This window comes from Ischnura elegans, chromosome 7 (genome assembly GCF_921293095.1).
Source record: "Ischnura elegans chromosome 7, ioIscEleg1.1, whole genome shotgun sequence".
NCBI lineage: Eukaryota > Metazoa > Arthropoda > Insecta > Odonata > Coenagrionidae > Ischnura > Ischnura elegans.
Window position 1 is genome coordinate 8,410,813 of NC_060252.1, and position 20,842 is coordinate 8,431,654.

The following is a 20,842-nucleotide window of genomic DNA, read 5'->3' on the forward strand; positions in this document are numbered from 1 at the left end:
CTACTCTCATGTGTATGGAGATTTAGACACTTCAGTACAGTGGCGCAGTGAGGGGGGTGGATTTTTTAGGGGGATAAATCCCCCCCAGAACTCAGAGAAACTTGAAATTTAATCCATTTTACTGAATTGGATAAATATTACTTATAGAATAGTGTAAGGATTAATAAAATATACATCAAAAGCTGTAAAACTCACCATTTTGAACCATTTACAGTGGAACCTCGCTAAAGCGAGTACGGGCTATAGCGACACTCCCGCTATAACGAGAGATAGCCGATGCACCGTCAATTGACCCTACAATAAGCGTGTTAAAAATTTCGTTTTTACGAGACCCTTTTGGTGTTGGCTCTCGCCATAGCGAGGGTTTCACCGCCGGAAGACTTTCATCAAGACTCCTTAACCTCTGTAATTGCTAGCGATCTGTTAGAAATGAAGTTAATGGAGTGCTCAGTCTCAAATTTATGTGGTAAACCGTCGTTCGATAAATAAGTAGTTAATTTTGGTGAAAATATTGTGGCATTAGCATTCGCGAATGCTTAATCTTCTTTTGTTCCTCGGGCGGCAGAAAGCAGTCGGCAGCATACCCGCACGTCCGTGAGTTGCGTGAATAGAAAGCATTTGATGGCAGTCACCATGGCCAAAAAAACACCAAACACGTCTAAGCGAGAAAATAAAAATAAAGGAGTAATATGAGTGTCGAAATTAAATTTATCTTCCTATTCGCTCTGCAACATTCAAAAAAACAAAAGCGCCCAAGGAATGCAGACGATGAAGAGTTATAAGGAGCTTTGTTCGGGTGGTTTTGCCCATTCAAATCTGCGGGAACTTCTGAGAAAGGGGCTAGGCCCAAGCCTGAAGCGGAGTATTTTAGGGATAGATTGCGAATCGAGAATTTTAAGAGTGCGGAAGGTTGATTATACTAATGCGAAGCACCAAAGCGTTATCTCCCCTCACAACTCCCCTGGTGATGCCTGCGGTGTAAACCTGAAGTCGTGGAAGAGAGGACTCCGATCATAAGTATCTTTAGAAGTATTCCCCGCGTCATATAGCATAGACGAAACGGAACTTTTTTTTTTATATACAACTCCCCGACAAAACCCTTGCAGTATGAGGTATTACTTGCAATGGTGCCTCTAAAGGTAGGTAGTGCGCCTTAGCGATGATGTAGGATGTACGAAGCAATGATACTCAGCGTGAATTGTCCGGATGGACGTATTTATTCTCCGTTGCGGATTTACAAGGGTGAACTATTCGGGTCATTGGTCGGAGTCGTACTGGCGCTCTCTTTTGTTACGTAGGTAGCCGAACATCCCCTGGTGGCCGCTGGAAGAACTCACAGAACAACTAACTCTCGTTTGCAGTGCCGTGGTAAACTCGGTGTATCATTTCAAATACGTCGCGAGCGTAAAACTCAAGAAGAAACTTTTTTTCAACAACGGTAATTTTAATCACGTCATTTTTCAAGCTTAGCAAACTTTTTACCGTAGATGATGAAGATATTACATTATCTGATAGAAAAAGTCTTCCAAGGCGGGAACGTTATACAACCTTCCACCGGTAGAAACAAATGTAATGCGTTATTTCACTTCACTGCCGGTTAACGTACAGAAACAATAAACGTACACCAATGGAAACCTTTGAGGCATTAAATAACCGCGATACTGTTTTGTCAGTTAATTTTTGAATTTTCAGTGGAAAATACCAAAATAATAGAATGATCACGTAAATGAACTAATTAAGTGCATAGAAAAATGACTTCGTCGGTTGTGCATTAGCATAATGATTGACGAAACAATGCTTTCCATGATTTTTATTCAGTGCGGCGCTTATAAATGGTTTGAATGGTTAGTCGTTGTTCGAGTAAGGAAATTTAGTGATGCAAAAAACATCGCCTTTCGTCTGGATTTATGCTTACGTTTATCGGATAGATGTTTATCTGTCGCCGCACCACTCCTGTTCCTGTATATCTGTCCGCAACAGGTATATTGGCTATTATTTGCTCCACCTCCGGTAAAGCGACAATTCGCTATAGCGAGTGTTTATTAGTGCACCGTGGGGTGTCGTTATATCGAGGTTGCACTGTACCTTACAAATTTTCAGGGGGAAGTCAACTGCACCTCTCATATTCCATGCCCCCAATATTAGTTGTTCCTAAAACCCCAGCTAGCCTTAATTCCTAGCTGCGCACTTGCTTGAGTATAGTTATAGATTAGTCTCCATGGGCATGGGAGGTACTTGAAAAATTACCGGTATTTTTGTGATGATACAGGTACTTTTATGACTGATAAAATATGATAATAAGTTGAGATATAACGCTTGTCTTACCCTGATTATCCAGTATTTCGGCAAATTAGCTGACAAAAAGAATACACTGAAAAATCATTAACTGGATTTTTTTACCAAAATTTATCGGAAAAATACATGGAGGCTAGATTCTCTAATAGTGAGAAGGGTGATAGCGATGGACAGTGGCGCCGACTCCATGGGGCCTGAGGGGGCCCAAGCCCCCTCAAAAATTTTTTATGGGTGTGAGGAAAAAATGTGTCAGGCTTGTCGATTTTCCCCGGAGAGTCCAGATATCGAGATTCTAGTTTATCAGGGTTCTAATGTTGATCATATGACTCTTCTAAAATGGTTAAACAACTGAAAACTCACTACTTATAAAATTTCCCGGGGCAAGATCCCCGATTTGCGCCCCCCCAATATTTTTTGTAAGTCGGCGTCCCTGGCGATGGAGTTTTTAAAGGCAATGATTTTGGTGTATACATTTTGGTGTTTTCCTGGCGTATATATTAAGTATGAAGGTCTCTCGGGAACTCTATCTGATGAGTTTTTTCCTTAACCCTTTCGAGACGGCGGAGTTTTCGACTGCTGTACTGAGCCCCAAGAGACTTCTTTCTCGTGGTATGGAGCATTTTTGGAGGACATTCGTCAAGAAGGGTATCGCGGAACCTTTTTCGACCCCTCCCCGCTGGAACTCCGCATTATCTCAGACTCCGAGAGTAGTTGTGCTCCCTCCTTTCCGGGTTTACGACCCTACCTGCGGCATTGGTTCGCGGTCAACTTATGTATTGCTTGTATGTATTTAGCATATGGATAATTGTTGCTTGCACGTAAATTGCAGGCTTTGAATTGAATTCCTCTTTTTTTTCCAAGCATTGTCAAATTTTAAGCGAAGTTCTAAGGCCAATATTTACGCATTTAATGCAGCAACAATTTCCATGTTTATGTTTATACATAACTCGAGTTATAAGTTAATATTTATCGTAGAATTTCGTTTAAAAATTTTAAATGCTGTTCAAAAGATAAAGAATTCATTTCTTAGTTTATTTTTCTTGAAAAATGAACAAATATTTATTTGGAAAACTGACTGGATAAACAATTGTATGACCGCTGACCCTTACCGTTAAGAGGGGTTATAAAAGTCAAGTGGTCCGGGTACCTGCTCCCGGATTCAGAGGGTAAATCCTAAACCCGAGACCAGGTTACCGAGACAAAGATGACGTAAACCCGCGACCGTCCTAAAAGGGGCAGAACTAGAAAACGTATATATACGGCTTTTGTTCTCCTGGCCAGGAAAATCTCACACATAAATATACCGCCGTTGTCTCCGGGTCATGAAACGTCCACACGTATATATATGTTGTAGTAGAGAAAAGGTTAAGCTACCGGTTTTTTTCGGACTCAAGATCAACATTAGAACGTCTTTTGCCGAGGACTTATAATGAAAAGCCTTCTTATTCACAGAGCTTACATTATCAGTCTGAGATTACCTAGAAAAAGCTCCACTAATGTCAAGGCATTTAATTTTATGATTTTACACAACAAAAATCTGTTTTAGTTATGCCTAAAATACTGCGATCGAATAAAATTTGACGTATAGGCCGCTGTTCCATTTATTTCAGAGAAAAAAATACATATTTGGAGTTCGATAACTTTGACTTTTCTTGCCTTATTTGAGTAAATAAATATCTTCTATATCAATAATGATAACACTTGTCTTGAACTCGCAGTTTTGTGAAAGTACCGCTAAATGGTGAGAAAACAAGAAAGCAACTAAGGAAGGATCTTCTAATCTAAGGAAGGACACATCTTATTAATTAAGAAGCACAATTAATTTGGTCTTCTTTTGGTGCTGCACATGGTTGGTTTTATGTAAAAAAAACAAGAAACGGATGAACATTGATAATACAGTAGATTCCGATTAATTGGGACATATAGGTTATAGACGTACGTTATAGACGACGATTGACATTATAGGCTTTAACAACATTAATCATGGCTCAAGAGGAACAACCTATTCAATACTGCACCACTAGCATGTAAATATTGTCATCAGGAGCAAAGTCTTTGCCGAGGGAGGGGAGGGGGTTGAGGGGAAGTCTGTAGTAAGTGGAGCGGGCCGTACCTCAGCGGTGCCGCGGTGCGGGGTGGCGCCCTGGGGGGGATTGCATTACGACGGACGATATCTCCTAAACGCTTACAGATAGGTCAAAACAAACAAAAAATTGGCCCTAAAGGGCTTTACTTTTACGTTTTACATAGAAAAAGCACTTTTTTGATCCCAAAAAACTCAATTGAGGGTCCTAGGACTTAGGGCCCTTGGGGCACGGGTTTCGTTATTTTAAAGTAACCAAATTTTAACACGTGAATATAGACTTCATTTGGATCATTTTGAGACCAGGAAAACATAACTTTTCGCAATTCTGAAAAATAAGGGCCGGCCTACTGTCCATGCAAAAAAATGAAGTTCTGCCAAGTACAATCCGGCTGTCTGAAGAGTCTGACCTTGTGACTTATTGATTGTCATTGCAAAGGCCTTGTTGATTGGGAATTGTTTTCTAGTCATTTGGAAAGGAATGGTCGGTTTTTTGAAATTAAGAATAAAAAATGAGACTTTTTCTTAGAATAAAAATTAAGACTTAATCTTTCGCAGGTCTCTTACTGCAGGGTTAAATTCTGATCTTAAGATGCCATCTCCCATGTCATCTTTTTCTGCTTCACTTTCCTATTTGATAATTTTTTAGCCAAATTTGCCTTCGATCATTGTGCAACTCTCCATGTATTCTTCCTATCTCTCGGTTTGTCTTCGTTTTCATAAAAAAAATTTCCATATTTGTCCCCTATGGTATTACATCATGTACTCCGTTCCTTGAAATGGTTCCTCACTCTTCCATAAGGCGCTTCCACTTTCCTCGTTGTGTGGTTATTTTGCACATCCTCACATAGTTTTGTCATTCATGCTTCCCTAGCTTTCCTCGTTCTCCAAAAAATCTTGTCCATTATGCTCTTGTAGCAAGCCTCTCCCTCCTCAGTTTTTGCATACTTGTACATTCTCCATTCTACTATGAGGTCTAGGACTTGATCTGTTATCCATGGTTTTTTTGTTACAAATTTTCTTTTCTCTAGAATTTTGATCTTGCGAGCTCCCAAAGCCCACTTGTGATATTTTCCCAGCTATTCTGCATGATTTCTCAGTTCGATCTAATTCTATCTTGCTTTCCATTACTTCTTGAAAGGCACGTTGATTTTTTGGCTCCTTTAGTTTCTCTAATTGCCATAAGTTCTTCACTAATTTATTGCATTTCAGATGGCATTTCATCATCACTAGATAATTATTACTGACAATATCTGCCCCTGGTAGCTTTTCCAGACCTTCATCTTGTTCCTAAACCTGTGCTTCACTAAAATATAATTTAGTGAAAATCTTCTTTCGGCGCCTGGCAATTTCCATGATTATCTTCTTCACATGTGATTCTTAAATATGTAGTGTGTTGGCAACCATTAATTTGTGTTCTGTACAGAATTCCAGAAGCCTTTCTCCTCTTTCATTTCGGCTTTCTAATCCATATTTTCTGGTTATTCTCCCATCCTGACCTTTGCCAATGACAGCGTCGCCTAGAACAATGATTGACTTAGAGATAAAAATCAATTAATTGGGACATGAATTTGAGACAATTATTATTCAGTAGAGCATTTTGTTGAATGGATAAAATTTTTAATTCATGTATTAGTACGTAGTTGTTTTCAACTCTTATATCATGGAATACAGCAATATGCTTGATTTTCAGAGTACCAGATGAATGGATGAGTCTTGGATTGATTGATGGAATAAGGCATCCAGTTCCTGGAATAGCATTTGTCCCCGTGGCTCGATCATCTAGTTCATCCAGTGCTGTTAATCCTATTTCTGGGAAGGTGCTATGTGGATATCAGTGGCAGTTTTGTGCTGTTATAAACTATGACTTAGAAGTGAACAAATACAATGTTATAATCTTAAAGGACTTCCGTGAATATTTATTGCCTAGAATTTACATCCTTTTCTTGGCTGAGGATCCTGAGATATTTGGTGCACGTGTAAAAAATGCTCTGGATAGAAGAAATGAATGTGAAAACCAAATGAGGTGAGTATTTAAATTTGAATTTGCTAGCTATAGTATATCTTAATGACTTTGGCTTGCGGTGTCTTGAAATAGTTTCACAAATGACAATGGATTTACATAAATAAGAGAGATTATCTTTGAATCCCATGATTATTCAGCACAACTGCCATAACACAAGTACAGTACCGGAAGTACCAAAAAAAATTGACATTCTCAGAAACAAAAGTGGAACAAAAACTAGAGATGGGTCGAATAGCAGATTTCTCGAATTCGAATATCGAATTCGAATATTAAATCATTGCTCGAATATTCGAATACCTCGAATTTCGAATACCTCGAATACTAAATGATGAATGCTGGAATGTTTGACTTGGTTGCCTATGCAGCAGGCAACACAAGATTTTGGGGAGTAATTTTGATTTCCTTTAAATGATTCGAACAGGAATTTAGCTGATTAATGAATATTTTAATTTTATGGAAACAATTGGGCATATAATTAATTCTACTAACATCGCTCTACCCCCACTTCTGCTGCCAAGTGCTAGCTGACAATCTGAGGCATTTTGCAAAATACAAGCTCTTTTCCACCGGATTTTCTTCAATTATTTTCAGTCTATCTTTGGGAGTTCTCACGAGATAAGAAGATGAATTGGAATTGCTATCAGGGAGAAACCAAATATTCTGAGAAAATATCCCTTTGTCTGGGACTGTAACAATAAAGATTTATAGCACCACTCATTAATTGTAACTTGATATATGCTTTCGGAAAAAAATACTGCATCAACTTCCGAGAAGCTCTGCTGCTCATATCGAGTTTTGCCAGAATGCCAAGTCTCCGTCGTATTTTGACATTTATTTCTTTGCGTAAAATGCTTAAATAAACTCAGAAATACGTCGTGTTTGGTCTTATTCTTTTTGAAATTACGCGCACATTACTAATATTTCAATTCAATAAAGGTGTAACATCAATTGACGAAAGTTATTCTTAGACACCTTTTGTGCTAATAGATGACTCATGCAGCGGTTGACCTCCACAGAAATGGGGAACTTCGAAGCTGGTAGGAGAAAAAAGGTCAGTGGGGGAGAAAAGGGAGGGCCGGAAACACGTTTCTATTGTTCTTGTGTAACTTGGTATTTTTTCGAAGCTTAAGTCTTCGTAATATGATCCCTGTACGAGGTGTGACCTTTTTTTTATTTCGAAGAAGAGGAAAGCCTCAGACGGGGGGGCTAGTGCTGAATGGAGAGGGATACCAGATCTTGGGAAATACGCTAATGTAAGTATCCCACGGTACTCAAGCAGCAGTTGACCTCCAGAAATGGGGAACTTCGAAGCAGGTAGCCAGAAAAAGGTCAGTGGGTGAGAAAAGGGGGGAGGGCGTGAAACACGTTTTTATTGTTCTCGTAACTCGATATTTTTTTCGAAGTAGTGGTCTTCGTAATGCGATCCCTGCACGAGCTGGGACCTTTTGTTTGATTTCGGAGAAGAGGAAAGAGTCAGAGTGGGTGAGGCGAGTGCTGAATAGAGGGGGATAGCGGATCGTGGGAAATGCCCTAAGGTTGCTATCCCACGGCACTGAGGTTCTCCTGGTGGGGGGAATCGTGGATTTTCGGATTTTTTCACCCGACCATTTTCGGTTCCCCACGTCGAACTCTTTTCACCGCTAAAATCCACGAATTTGATGTAATTCGTCAACTTGCGTAAAACGGCGCTGCGAGCACTAATGACTACAGTTCTCTACATTTTTCCGAGTCAACTACCAACGACGTGCGTGCGACAGTGTATGACGCGAAATTCAAAGTATTCGAGGTATTCGAGGCGGTACTTTTCGCATAACAATTCGAAACCTCGAATAACGAATACTTTCTAATATTCGAGGTATTCGAGTATTCGCGGATACTATTCGCACATCTCTAACAAAACAGAAAAAACACACCTTATTAGCAGTAGCTTAACGTGAGATGTCACATTGAATATAAATCTATTTTGGCACAAAAAAATGTTCCTAGATGTCTCCTATCAGCGAGCAAAAGTTGCATTGACTGGAATTCACCTCATAATACGAGCACAGACAGTCCTAAACGACGAATTCTCTGGTACCTACGAATAAATGGATGAAGTTATTGTATATAAAAGCTAAGCGGACATTAGTAAACATCAAAATCGTTCTAATTACATACTTGAATGAATGATATGCTGTCGATAACATCAACTTACAATTAACGTATCCCCCTTCTAACGGCCGTGGCTCAGACTCCTACAACGATGTTATTTAGGTATTATAAAACTATTAGTTTAACTGCTCCAGTTTTAAATTTGATGCCCTTACTCAGATATTAATATTATAAATAATACAAAATATGAGGGCTTCCGAGCCTCTATCATCGGATATTTTGCTTTAAATAGAAAATAATCAACATGTCTCACAAACGAAGCTCTAACAACTGCTGGCAACTATTACAAACAATCACAACAATTGCTTCATGTTAGGCACCTATGACATCATCGAGGTTTTGTCGGCAGTGGCTTGGTGGGTGAGGGAGTTTTTGGCGTGCTTTAAAATTATTTATATTTATCATTGAATATCTCGCGAAGGAAAACTCAGATTTACATGCGGTTTTCTTTGTTGAATTCAGAAAATAATTTTCTGTCCACCTGTGAAATAAAGAAAATTCATGCAAGTTCCCCATTGTGCTTATTCATTTTCTTATTGAAAAGAAGAATGAAGATTGTTTTACAAAATTTATGCTAGCAACTACATATGACTAAAACAATATAGAAAGGATAAGACCATGCTTGCCCTATTCTTAACTTTTATGTTCATCTACATTTCTTGTTGACATCTAGCAATTTCTTGTGCAATTTACCATATCTTGGAAAACTTATAATTCAACTTATGTCAAATTGGTGTAACAGTAATGACCTGATTTTAAATAGTGAGAAAACGCAAATAGCAATTTACTCAACAAAGACCAACTCTTCTGACATTAGTTCCATTCAGTTTATAAATAATGATTTCATGTTAGTAGATCAACATAAATTCCTAGGTATCTACTTTGACTCCCACCTCAAGTGGGATGTGCATATTTCTTACTTATGTAAAAAACTGAATTCTGTATTTTATCTTTTATTTGTTCTAAAACATAATCTAAGCTTAACTGTCTTAAAAACCTTATATTTTGGTTTCTTTTACTCTAGAATAACTTATGGAATAATAATATGGGGATCTTCATCCTCACTAATCAGCGTTTTTCGAATACAGAAGAAAATGATAAGGACCATGTGTAATCAACACTATTGAGCTCATTGCCGACCACTTTTTAAAGACTTAAAGATACATACTTCCAATCCCATGTGTGTACTTATATTATTGTGTTGTGTTAAAAATTCAGAGCTCTTATGTTCACAGATTTATTTTTCATCAACCCACACATTCAGGCCACATGGTGTTTATGAATAACTGTTTCATTTTTTGGCCTGATGGAGTTGTCACTCTGCCTTACCCCTTTGATGGGTGTCCCGCTGTAGTGCTGACTGACCCTGTCACAGTTTGGGGCAGGCGGACTGCGTACTGCACCCGAGGCAAAATTCTCCTTTTGAGAGAGCGAAGGGATTGGGTTGACTGTAAAATTCTATTGTACATTCTAACCTTGAAATGCACACGTAGGACGGAGAAGACACGGCAGAAGATCATGAAATTCCTTGGAAGATACGAATCAGTACCTCATTGGCGGTTGAGTCCCTACCATTCAAACGGCAATTAGTGTTACTTGGGAAATTTTCATCCTTTCATACATATTTGAAATGCTCTCCGGATCTCTCTGTATCCTTCTACTGCAACTGAAGAGGATTCTACCACAATATCATAGAATTGCACCAATTAACCATCCAATGTATGCCTTCAATGCAAAAAAAAATTGTGGTAAGAGCGCTGAAAAATTAATGTCTGTATGAAATTTGCAGCAAAGTAATAATTTTTAAAATTTTTTATACAAATATTGTAAACCCATCGTGCCTATCGTGAGAATATTAAACTCAAATTTTGCATTGAGTGCATTTATTTTCATAATTAGATTTGAAATTGACTACTAAATAGGGTTTAATTCACAATTTAAAAAAATAATTGTTATTAACTTTTGAATTTGGAAATAATATTTAATAATGCTATGAAGTGTTTTTAATGAACTTATTTCACAGTTATACTATAATACTGAATATTGGATGAAAATGAGGTGTTTCATTCCGAAAAATATTTTAGGGGTCAAATGACCCCTAGCCGTCCTTCTAGGTAGCGTAAAACTTCCGTCCTCCTAGTGTTAACCACTCACGTTACAACATAGAGAGCAACTAGTTGTACAAAAAATTAATAGTGCCATTAACAGTCTTACTAACATCACTGTGCTCACCAACTTGTGGCTGATTGCTGATTCGAAATTCATGTCCCAGCTCTTAGCCTTGTTGAGTGTCAGACATCAAAAGCTCCTGAAACACGCACTGGTTTTTGACGGCCCGAAGAGTAGAATTTTTGGCTTGCATAATTTTATCACATTTTTTTATACATAACTTGGAACAGTGAATAAAATTGCCTTTTTTTTCTCCTCCTCCATTATGCCGTTGGAAACAAAATGATAATGCAATTGTTCTTTAAATATTGCCCATTTGTCGGCATTATCTGATGAATTATTTGGCAAATTTCTGATTGTTCCCACGAAAGTGGTAGTGCCTTCCGTAATTTTACTCACGTGGTCAACGCGTCACAGCAAAAATTCTCACCGATTCCCAGCAATGGTGGTCCATCATTTTCTACCACGAATAACAGTAACCATTGACTAACTCCTCATTATTCACTATTCACTGACTTGGTGCCCTTGAGTTCTACTACTGCATTTGAATAAGATCGCAGTCTCATATTTGTACCATGCAAGGGAATTTTGAAAAAAAATTGCTCTGTAGCTGTTATCAGGCACCTGAAATTGCAGAACCTTTGTTGATCAAGATGTCAATTCCCTCTACATTAGCATTCACCAAGGGGCAGATTCAGCATTACATTTGGAGGGAGGGGGGTCATGACCTGGGTCTGGGGAATATAGAATACTCCTCAGAAAGAGGGGTTTCCCAGATATAATTTTTGTAGGGAGCTTTATGATAAATAAAACTCTATGTTTGGGACTTGTAGCCATGCATTCACATTTACACTCCATTTACTCCTTTACAAGAATACAAAAACTATTAAACTAATAAAAATTAAAAATTTTTGATAAGATTTGGTGTTGGTCATGACTCTTGTGCCCTCCTCCCCCCTAAATCTGCCCCTGCATTCACCATCCAAAAGCCTTCATCATTTCTCTCTCTTTCCCTCATATTGAACATCGGCGAATCTTCCTCCCTTCTATGACAATAACAACTCCCACTTGGTCCTTATGGCCTAGCCTTATTGTTGCTTTCACAAATACATATGTACTATGATGATAAACAGCCTATTCTCGTCTCAGTACCTGCGTTGCGGCACATAGCTCTCAGATGTCCAACCTTTTTGCAGATGTCACATGTGGAATCCCTAAACCTGCAACTGCTTCTCGAGTGACCCTCAAGCCCACATCAATAGCTCACCCCTTTTTCACCTTTCCTTGGGGGTCTTCTGTTTCTTTTCCCCCCTCGTGCCATTACCCTGTGGACCTCAGCATCATCCAGGCTCTCCCTCTCATCATACTGTCCTTCTACCGTTATGTGGACGTACCCTCTGCTATCAAAATGGACGTCTGCTTATCATCTCGCCATTTGCGTGAACTCAATCCTTTCGCAATCAAGCTGCAAATTCACAAAAACTGTTGTCCCCCAACTCCACGCACTCCATGAACTTCTGACTTTCTTTCAGACTGAAGTAATCATGGAATATTTTACACAGTTCTTCTAACTCAAGGTTTCTGGGCCTCTTAGGTTCACACAAGTTCCTCAGCACTTCGTAAGTCTCTTTCTCTTTAGAGGACTGCAGTATGGCATTCTTTTCTCTTTGTGCTAACTTTTTAAAGCATGGGCAATGAAATATTGTGAGAGCCATTCCGCATAGGACTTACAACTATCCTCCCCTGGCACAAAATGCTCCATTAAATTTGGCATCCTCATTGCTGCTGTAATGGCTGTGAGAAATAAACTAGCCACATGGCGAGTTTAGAAAAACAACAAACAAGTGAGCAATGCATAGTCTGAACAAGTAAGTAACACATTGTGCATTCCCAACGTTACAAAATATGTAGCTCCCTGATTGTCAGCATATATTGTACAGGGGGTTCCAACAAAGACCAACTCATCAAGGATTGATGATAACCATTGTGCCTCCTTTGATTCCTCATGCATTGTGATACATTGTGCGTATACAGTAGATAATGATTCCATGTTTTGTTTGCTAGTCTGCATTTTTGTTTACACTGAAAGATTTACTACTATGCTTGTCCTTTGCCCAATCTGAGTTGCAAGAAATCTCTATAGATTTGGTGTGAAGGCTGCATTTTTCGGATTTCACCTCTTCATTGTTGTGATGGAGACAACAGTTTCAACAGACAAAAGTTATCACTAGAGAATCTCAATATTTTCCCAGGATTATTCGAGAAGCGATTGAAATATCTAAACATTCTCATAATTTCATTTGAGAGGATAGCTACCAACTCCACAGCATGTTGAAGAGACTCTTTGTCCCATACCCCCGTGTTATTGGTCGCATGGCAACCAATCAGCGACAATGCTAACTGCCCAGCTGCCTATATAAAGTTGGCAAAACACTTCAGCAAGCACTTTGACCTGAAGGCGCCTGCTAGAATGCAGGAGAAACTGTTGTCTCCATCACAATGACGACGTGGTGGAACCTGAAAAATGAAGCTTTCATTAATCTCTATCGATGCATTTCTCTTCTCATAGTTTAACTTTCAGTTACAGGTATGATTGAGGTGTGCACAATTGCATGCACAATGTGTGCTTTAAAGTCCCTCTATATTATTCCTTTATACCCTATTTTACACTAAGCATAACACAAATCAGGTCTGCTAGATCCAGATAGGTACTGCAAATTACCAACTGCCTTATGGTATAAATATTACATTTCTTTCCCTATAGTGCCTAGTCATCTATGAACACTCCTATTTTGAGTTCTTTCTTGTCATCACCATCATCACAAAGCTTGTATGGTTTCTACTTTATGCTTTCTCAATGAATGATTTAAATTATTTTTTCAGATACCAATTGTATTTAGACTCAATGGATGTTAGTGGATTTGGTGAAATAGATGATGTTTCATTGAAGAGGATAATTAAGTCTACTACAAGATTCAGATCTACGAGAGTTCACGAAAATATTTTTGAGAGTGTAAGGATGAAATTATTTTCCCTGGAGTTATAAATCTCAATTTTCATGCATGCATCTCAAGTTAACTTGCTAACAAAGTAAATTAAAAATTAGTTGTTGTGAGTATGGTATGTAATTAGAATTATGTATGTGACAAAAAATGATCAGAATTGTTTCATCAAAAGTCTGATAATTGACTAGGAAAATAAAATGGATATATTGAGGCCACTGAGTTCCTACCTGGAATACCCAAGATATTACGAGATATGTATCTCTTCAGGGTGATGTAAATTGTGACTTGAATAATAATTGGGGTCATCCATTTTATGGGTGGCCCCTAGGCAGAAGGTATTTCTAGCAGGTACATATATGGAGTCTTTATGAGGGATCTGTAACTTTTTAATCAGTATACATATGTAGTTTCATGCAGTGATAAGACACTAGCCATTGTGGCTCATTGCCTAGTACCAGCCAGGGGAAGTGTCAAGAGCTCATTGAGATGGAGTGCTGGGTGGTGAGGCAGCATGCTGCAGCATTGTGGCAAAATGTTTTCGATTGGAGGATACTACTCATTACGGTGTGAAGGACCAGACCTTTTTCCATTCGTAGGTAACAGCAAGTGAGATGAACTCTATGCTGTGGTGTGAGGGAAAGAAGGGGGGGGGAGGGGTTTGGTTTGGTGGGAGCAGGGGGGGGGGAAAGAGATGGAGGGAATGAGGAGAAGGATATTTCACGGGGAGGCTGGCTGCGTTGATTGGCGTACACGAAAGAACGAGGGTTTACGTTATAGATTTCGAATTCGACAACATTTAATGCAGAAAAAAAACAAGGCAAGATACTTACACATAAAACATAAAATAAGTCAGTATTATTTTCTAATTTGATCATCAAACTGGCCAGTGATAATAACCAAAATGATCAATTCAACAAAATATGGCAAAGTAGTAAAAAAACAATAAACTTGGGTTGCATAATTATTTCGCAATATTTTACAGCATGAAATGTAAAGTAAAAAGATTTTTACAAAATTCTTTCACAAATAACTACCAAAAACTTCAAAAAACTCCTTTTAAGATAAAAAAGATATGTAGTAGGAAACAAAAGCAAATACAGTAGATTCCGTTTAATGGGTCCACCGGTTACTTGGGGTTGCCGCTTAACCCTTTTAGTGCCAGGGGGCCGATCCATCGGCCCGGGTAGTATATGCAAAGAGTGCCAAGGGCCGATCTATCGGCCAGGCTTATTTTGCACTGATGGCGTTTATTTTTTGAGCTTCGTGTGGATTTTTTCTCTATTTTTTAGTATCTATCATGCTTTAACATACCCGTAAGTATTGAGAGTCAACGAAAAAAAAATTAGTTTCAGAAAATCCATATTAGGCTTTATATAATTTTTTTAGCGCAAACCTACAAATTCAGCAATAAAAGGCCCGGCATTCTTCAACTAACCAGGAAAAATGGGCTGGCACTAAAAGGGCTAATTGGGGCAGATCTTGAAGAACAGAACCCAATAGAGGAATATCCCAGAGTATTCTCCGCTTAATTGGGACAGCATGCCACTTTATTGGGCCATGAGTCGGCGACATACACTCTATACTCGTGATGAAATTAATTTTTTTGTTTTTAGAATACTATTTTTTATATTTTCCTCCTTTGATTTACTCGTATTTTTCACAAATGTTCCTATTTTTGCCCTATTTTGAAAGCTCTTGTTGTTATACTATCCGCAAGAGGATAGGACTTTCCTTTAATAGGACTTAGTAAAAGACATTCATTCAGCGTCGCCTGAGGCTGTGAAAAATATTTTTAACTAAATTTTTACAATTCTTAAAAATGATAATAAATTAACTAAACTCGCTGATTTTTAATCATATTAATAGTTTAATAAACTTATGTTGCATTATAAACATTATTTTGTCTTCTTTCTATCATTTTAATATTATTTTATGCCCATATACAGGATAGTTCACCTGATTGGGGTAGCCGCTTAATTGGGACAAAGTGCATAAGTCCCGATATGTCCCAACAGAATCTACTGCATTAATAATCCTTATTTGAGCCTCACCCCAAGGTCACCTCACTTGCAGCAGTGGGAACCAGAACGACGTCACGGGGAGTTTTCCCAGCATTCATACTTAGCCGTGGCGTTTTCGCACGCTTGAAAATTTTCACTTTTCATTTAATCGCGAAAAATAGATATCATCATTTAAAAATCTAAAAGCATGAAATACGTACTCCAGGAGTAATAATCTTTCGATTTAGGCAATAAAAAAATATAAGGAAACCACCCTATTATTGAGTTAGCCCATTGGCAGCCATTAAGGAGTGGAAATAGGTGGGTGCATACTGGAAGGATGAGGTCAACGATGAATGGAGCTTTGTGGACTGATTCTCATTGCAAACCGCAGAATATGGGCTGTGATCCTCTTTCCCCTGGCCTCCAAACTCCTGTACATATATCCATGCTATGTACTTGAGTGCTGACAAGCTGGTAGACTGGGGTCAGCTGCTAGATTCTGCTGTAGGTTCTGCCAGTCATAGTCATGGTATTTGCAGTCTCTGGCTTTTTGAGTCGGAGGCTTTATTGTCATTCTTTGAGTGTCTTCAGCTTGATGTCCTTTGCCAAAGTCCTGAGACCTAAGTCTAGAGGTCTACCTGTCCGCACAGGGTTAATGTCCATGGAAGGTAAAAAGTTTGGGAGGGTGCTTAAAAATTGCGTCAAAAGCTGGGCACAGGGTTGTGAGATGAGGTAAGGAGGGATGAGAGGTCACATCAACATTACGATGTTTTTTTAGGAGTAATGTCACCTGCAACTAAGAATACAAGCTTTGTGTCCTGTCAATGTTCATAAGACCAACGGAACAGATTCATAAATTGTCGCAGTGTCGGCAACTCTTTCAAGGCTAGTCAATCAAAGCAATCAAAAGCAGATAAAACTTGAAGATTTTAAATTAAATAACTTTCTTGTATCCTTTGAAAACACTCTACTGTATTGAGTAGTTAATTTATCCCCCCACTATTCTCATCTTCAACCAGGTGTGGTCATTTTGATAGTAGTGTGTTCATAATATCTTCTAGTGGTGTGTTCTATCTATCTAGTAGTGTGTTCATCATATTATCTGCCATTTTTTGTGCCACATCAATCCAAATTGAATTATGCATAATAAAATCCATTACTGTTATTTAATTGGTAAATAGTTATATATTGATTTTATTTTCTCTATGTTGCATCTGCTGTTTCCAGAATTTCATTGTAAGAATGTATAAAATCTTTATAGTGAAATCAGTTCTGGTTAATTACATAGGTGACTAACCCTCAGCTGACTTCTTTGGGAAAAGTTATTGTAAAATATAATATATATAAAATATAAAATGTAATAATATACCTTTAAACTAAACCTTTATCTGTTGATGGCAATGCCAGTGGATTTTTTTCTTTTTAAACTGGAACAATATCAACTTTTTTTTTACATAAAATGATTTTATATTATCAATGATCTTTATAACCACTGGCTACCAAGGTGTTCCACTGAATGAAGTTCATTTATATATTTTGGTGAATTTTGGCATTCCCAATAATAATATGTGTGCGTGCCAGCTAATTCATTTCTAGTTTAATGTTTAATCTGATATACAGCCTAGAGCCTAAATTCTTATCGCTGATGGAAAGTTATTTTTTCTTATAGCTGAAGGAAGATATCATGTACTTCCATCAAAGGGCTCTCTGTGATTTTGTTTTTAGAGATGCCTTCATAAAAAGTCCTGAAGCTTTTTCTTTTTTAAGTATTCCAGAGCAACAGATTAATGAAAAAGGTGAGCTATTACTGCCCATTGTTGGTAATCGCCATCACTTTCAAAAGTCGATCTACAAGACTGGTGCAGTCGTCTCCATATTTTTCCAGAATCGATCTTCTTGTATTGGCTATGGTTTCCATGCATACCTAGAGTCAATTTGACAAGATAAACTTGTGCAATGGTGCTTATTTGCCAACACTAAAAGATCCCATTTACACTGCCACATCAGAATACCCTAATAAACTCCATTTCATAGCCAAAACAGTCGAAGAGACATGACAATTCAGGTGTAGCAGCGAGTTTTGTATTGTGATGGGGAGATAGACAATCATTAATAGTCACCGAAAGACGTAGTTAAGCACAAGTCCAGAAAATAGAATTTCCAGCACATTGAAGAGATAGTATTCTAATTTTTTTTATACCCTCTGTTAAAAATGTGTAATTGTATACCAAAATTCAAGCATACTTCATTGTCTTTAAACAACTTATGTCTCCTTCCTCACTCAGTTTACCTGTTAAGGCAGCAAAGAATTTCAAATCATTTTGCGCGAAGAAGGAAATGGAGTCTTTTACTGGACAAAGATATAAGTTTATTTCTGTTGGCAATGCTCCTACACCTTTATCTCAGTGGCATCCAAGAAAGATGAAACGAAGACCAAGAAGTTGGAGAAGAGGAAGGCAGTAATGAATGTAAGGAAATAGATTGTAAGGAGAAAGCTGAGAAAACCAGAAAATAAAATGGAGTGAGGGACAACATGTATGTTTATACTGCGTAAGGTGAGATGGAAGTGGAGACTATCGAAGTGATGGATACAGGGCATTACGTAGTGGTAAGTCTTGAAATAGTTTCACATATGACGATGGATTTACATAAATAAGAGAGATTATCTTTGAATCCCATGATGCGTAAAAACACGTTTATTCAGCACAACTGCCATAACACAAGTACAGTACTGGAAGTACAAAAAAATTGATATTCTCAGAAACAAAAGAGGAACATAAACCATAGAGAAAAATACATACCTTGGCGGCAATTTAAATTCACAACAGTAAGCCGGAAAGTCAAAGAGAGTTAGTGATGATCATTCATGTTCCCGCCAGTGGTATTTCACTCAAAACAATGTGGTACTACCTCCAGACCTGATCAGCTGACCATGAGCAGCTAGGTAAGAATAAACCAGCAATCAAGGGATAGTGATGAAGCCAGCCAGGCAAGGGACAAAGAGAAATCAGGCACAAACTTTTGAGGAGGCAGTGAGAAGATATCAAACTATTGTACTCTCTGCGAAAATAAACCACAGAGAAAGCATCATGCTTTCTATTTTGTCATCATTCCCAAACAAAATTCCCTCCATTATTGATTAAATCAGCTGGGGGTTGAGACTTGCAGCAGCTTTAGTAATTAATAGGAAAATGGGGTCGGAGAGTAGTGGCCATTGAACCAGTGAGAGATTGCAATTGAGATTCCAAGGTCAGACTGCAACCTATTCATAATGAGATTTAATGTTGCATTTTAGAAGACTGGGGAAATTAGGAGGGCAAGGCTGTGGAATGTAGAATCTCTGATTGGAACTCAGAGAAAGGAATGGCAGGAACTTGTGGAGAATAGTACATGGGAAATAGGAGATATGCAGACTTTGGAGGAACAGTGGTAGTGAGCTTGAGCAGGATACTCACATCAGCAGAAAAGGTGATTAGCTATGAAGAGAGTAGAAGGGTAAAGGAACTTTGGATGATGGGGCAATGAGAAGGAAAATGCAGGAAAGAAGGAAATGTAAAAAATGGACACAGTGAGGCAAAAGGTTGTATGTGGAAATAAGCATGAGATTATGGTTAGAAATCAATAAGGCTAGAGAGAATCGGTGGAATAGGCAATTAGAAGAAATGGAACAGTTTCAGAAGTACTGAGAGGTTGGTGTGCTATGTGGCACAGACATTACTTAGAAAATTATCATGTAAAATTGGCAATATCTTTTCAGCTGTTAATTTCTACTTTCATTCCTTGCTAATGTTTTCACTTGAAGCCAATACACTGACCAATCCACATCTTGGTGTTTTGGAGGACAAAACAGTGCTTCTCTTTAGAAAATCCCCTTGCTACATGCTTATACTTTGTCTTGTTGCCTTTCTTCAGGAGTTAGGTATGGCAATGGGTCATTTAGAGATTGTGCAAGAATACAATGGGAAGGCCTCCTTAGTAATGGGAATAACTCCAACTGGCCCTTTGAAGCAATAGAGGGCATAAGCATTCAGCAATTCCGCAAGTTTTTGCAGTGGGAAACATAGTTCCTTGAGCTGGTTTTAGGGGCCAACTTTTGAAAGTGATGGTGCATTCATTGGGCCTCAAAAGTAAATGTACGAGGTCTGTTTAAAAAATAGGTAGACCGATGCAATAAAAAGTTATAAATGGCTTCAATATTTTAATTTCACTGTAGAAAATTCGTTTATTGTTCTAAATATGTGGATACACATCCTTGGTTCTCCAAAGACATAAGTGCTCTTAGAATAACTTCTCCCTTTTCACTCACTTCTTGTCCATTTATAGTGCTGTCAAAGTGTAGTAATTATTAAAGTACATCCTTGTTAATTTTTTGGAGCAGTGATTTTGTAATGTACTTCTAATTGGTCAATTTTCTATAGGATATCAGATGCCTGATGACATTCCATCATACTCATTCAAAGAAAACAGAAACTATATTTCCTACACAAATATTTATTGCATTGAGGAGTCATATTTGGCAATGGTTAATGTTGCTGATGAATGTCGGCTGATGAATAAAAGTTTCTTATTTACCTCGGCAGTTGGGAAAAATGTGACTCTGGATGACTTTATCTCTTTACAACTAAGAACTACCTCTGCAGTAAGTTGCATGTTTACTATGCTACATTTGTTATATACCTTTGTGGTTGATTCCTGATTTAATTATTGAACCATGGTTTTTCCATATTGTCTAATAGTTAATAAAACACTTACAAAACAATTGGGTGGGCAGAATAATCCATCACATAAAAATGTCCTTCAGGGATATTAAGGAAGGGTGGTTCAATTTGATGGTGAAGAAGTGGCATACTTACGAAGTTTCCAAGTTGTCAAGATTCATGTTCCTTGTGAAGTTCAGAATGCAGGTAGGTTCAATAAAGAGGAAATAAATCTTACATTATTTAGGTGTGAGCATTCATTTACATGCATACTCATGTAGAACACAAGATATCCTTAAAATAAGACAAAATAATTTTAATAAAATTAGTTTGAGAACTGCATTATTACTATAGAGCCTGAAAAATAATATTTTTTGGACGAAAAATGCCTCAATATATTGCAGATGCCTACC

General features: G+C 38.0%; 2 protein-coding genes across 3 annotated transcripts in view; both read left to right on the forward strand.

The window, feature by feature from the left end:
- Positions 1–13,940, forward strand: part of LOC124162922 (dynein axonemal heavy chain 1-like) — a 19,689-nt gene extending 5,749 nt beyond the window's left edge. For both annotated transcript variants that reach the window (XM_046539661.1, XM_046539660.1), the window contains exons 4-5: positions 6,072–6,404; positions 13,608–13,940. In XM_046539661.1, the coding sequence (XP_046395617.1) occupies positions 6,072–6,404; positions 13,608–13,770 (496 nt within the window). In that variant the 3' untranslated portion in view covers positions 13,771–13,940. The remainder of the gene's footprint in view (positions 1–6,071; positions 6,405–13,607) is intronic.
- A 2,242-nt stretch (positions 13,941–16,182) lies between these two features.
- Positions 16,183–20,842, forward strand: part of LOC124162510 (dynein axonemal heavy chain 1-like) — a 94,065-nt gene continuing 89,405 nt past the window's right edge. The window contains exons 1-4 of the mRNA XM_046539076.1: positions 16,183–16,236; positions 17,402–17,528; positions 20,151–20,371; positions 20,469–20,636. Coding sequence (XP_046395032.1) covers positions 16,183–16,236; positions 17,402–17,528; positions 20,151–20,371; positions 20,469–20,636 — 570 coding nt within the window. The remainder of the gene's footprint in view (positions 16,237–17,401; positions 17,529–20,150; positions 20,372–20,468; positions 20,637–20,842) is intronic.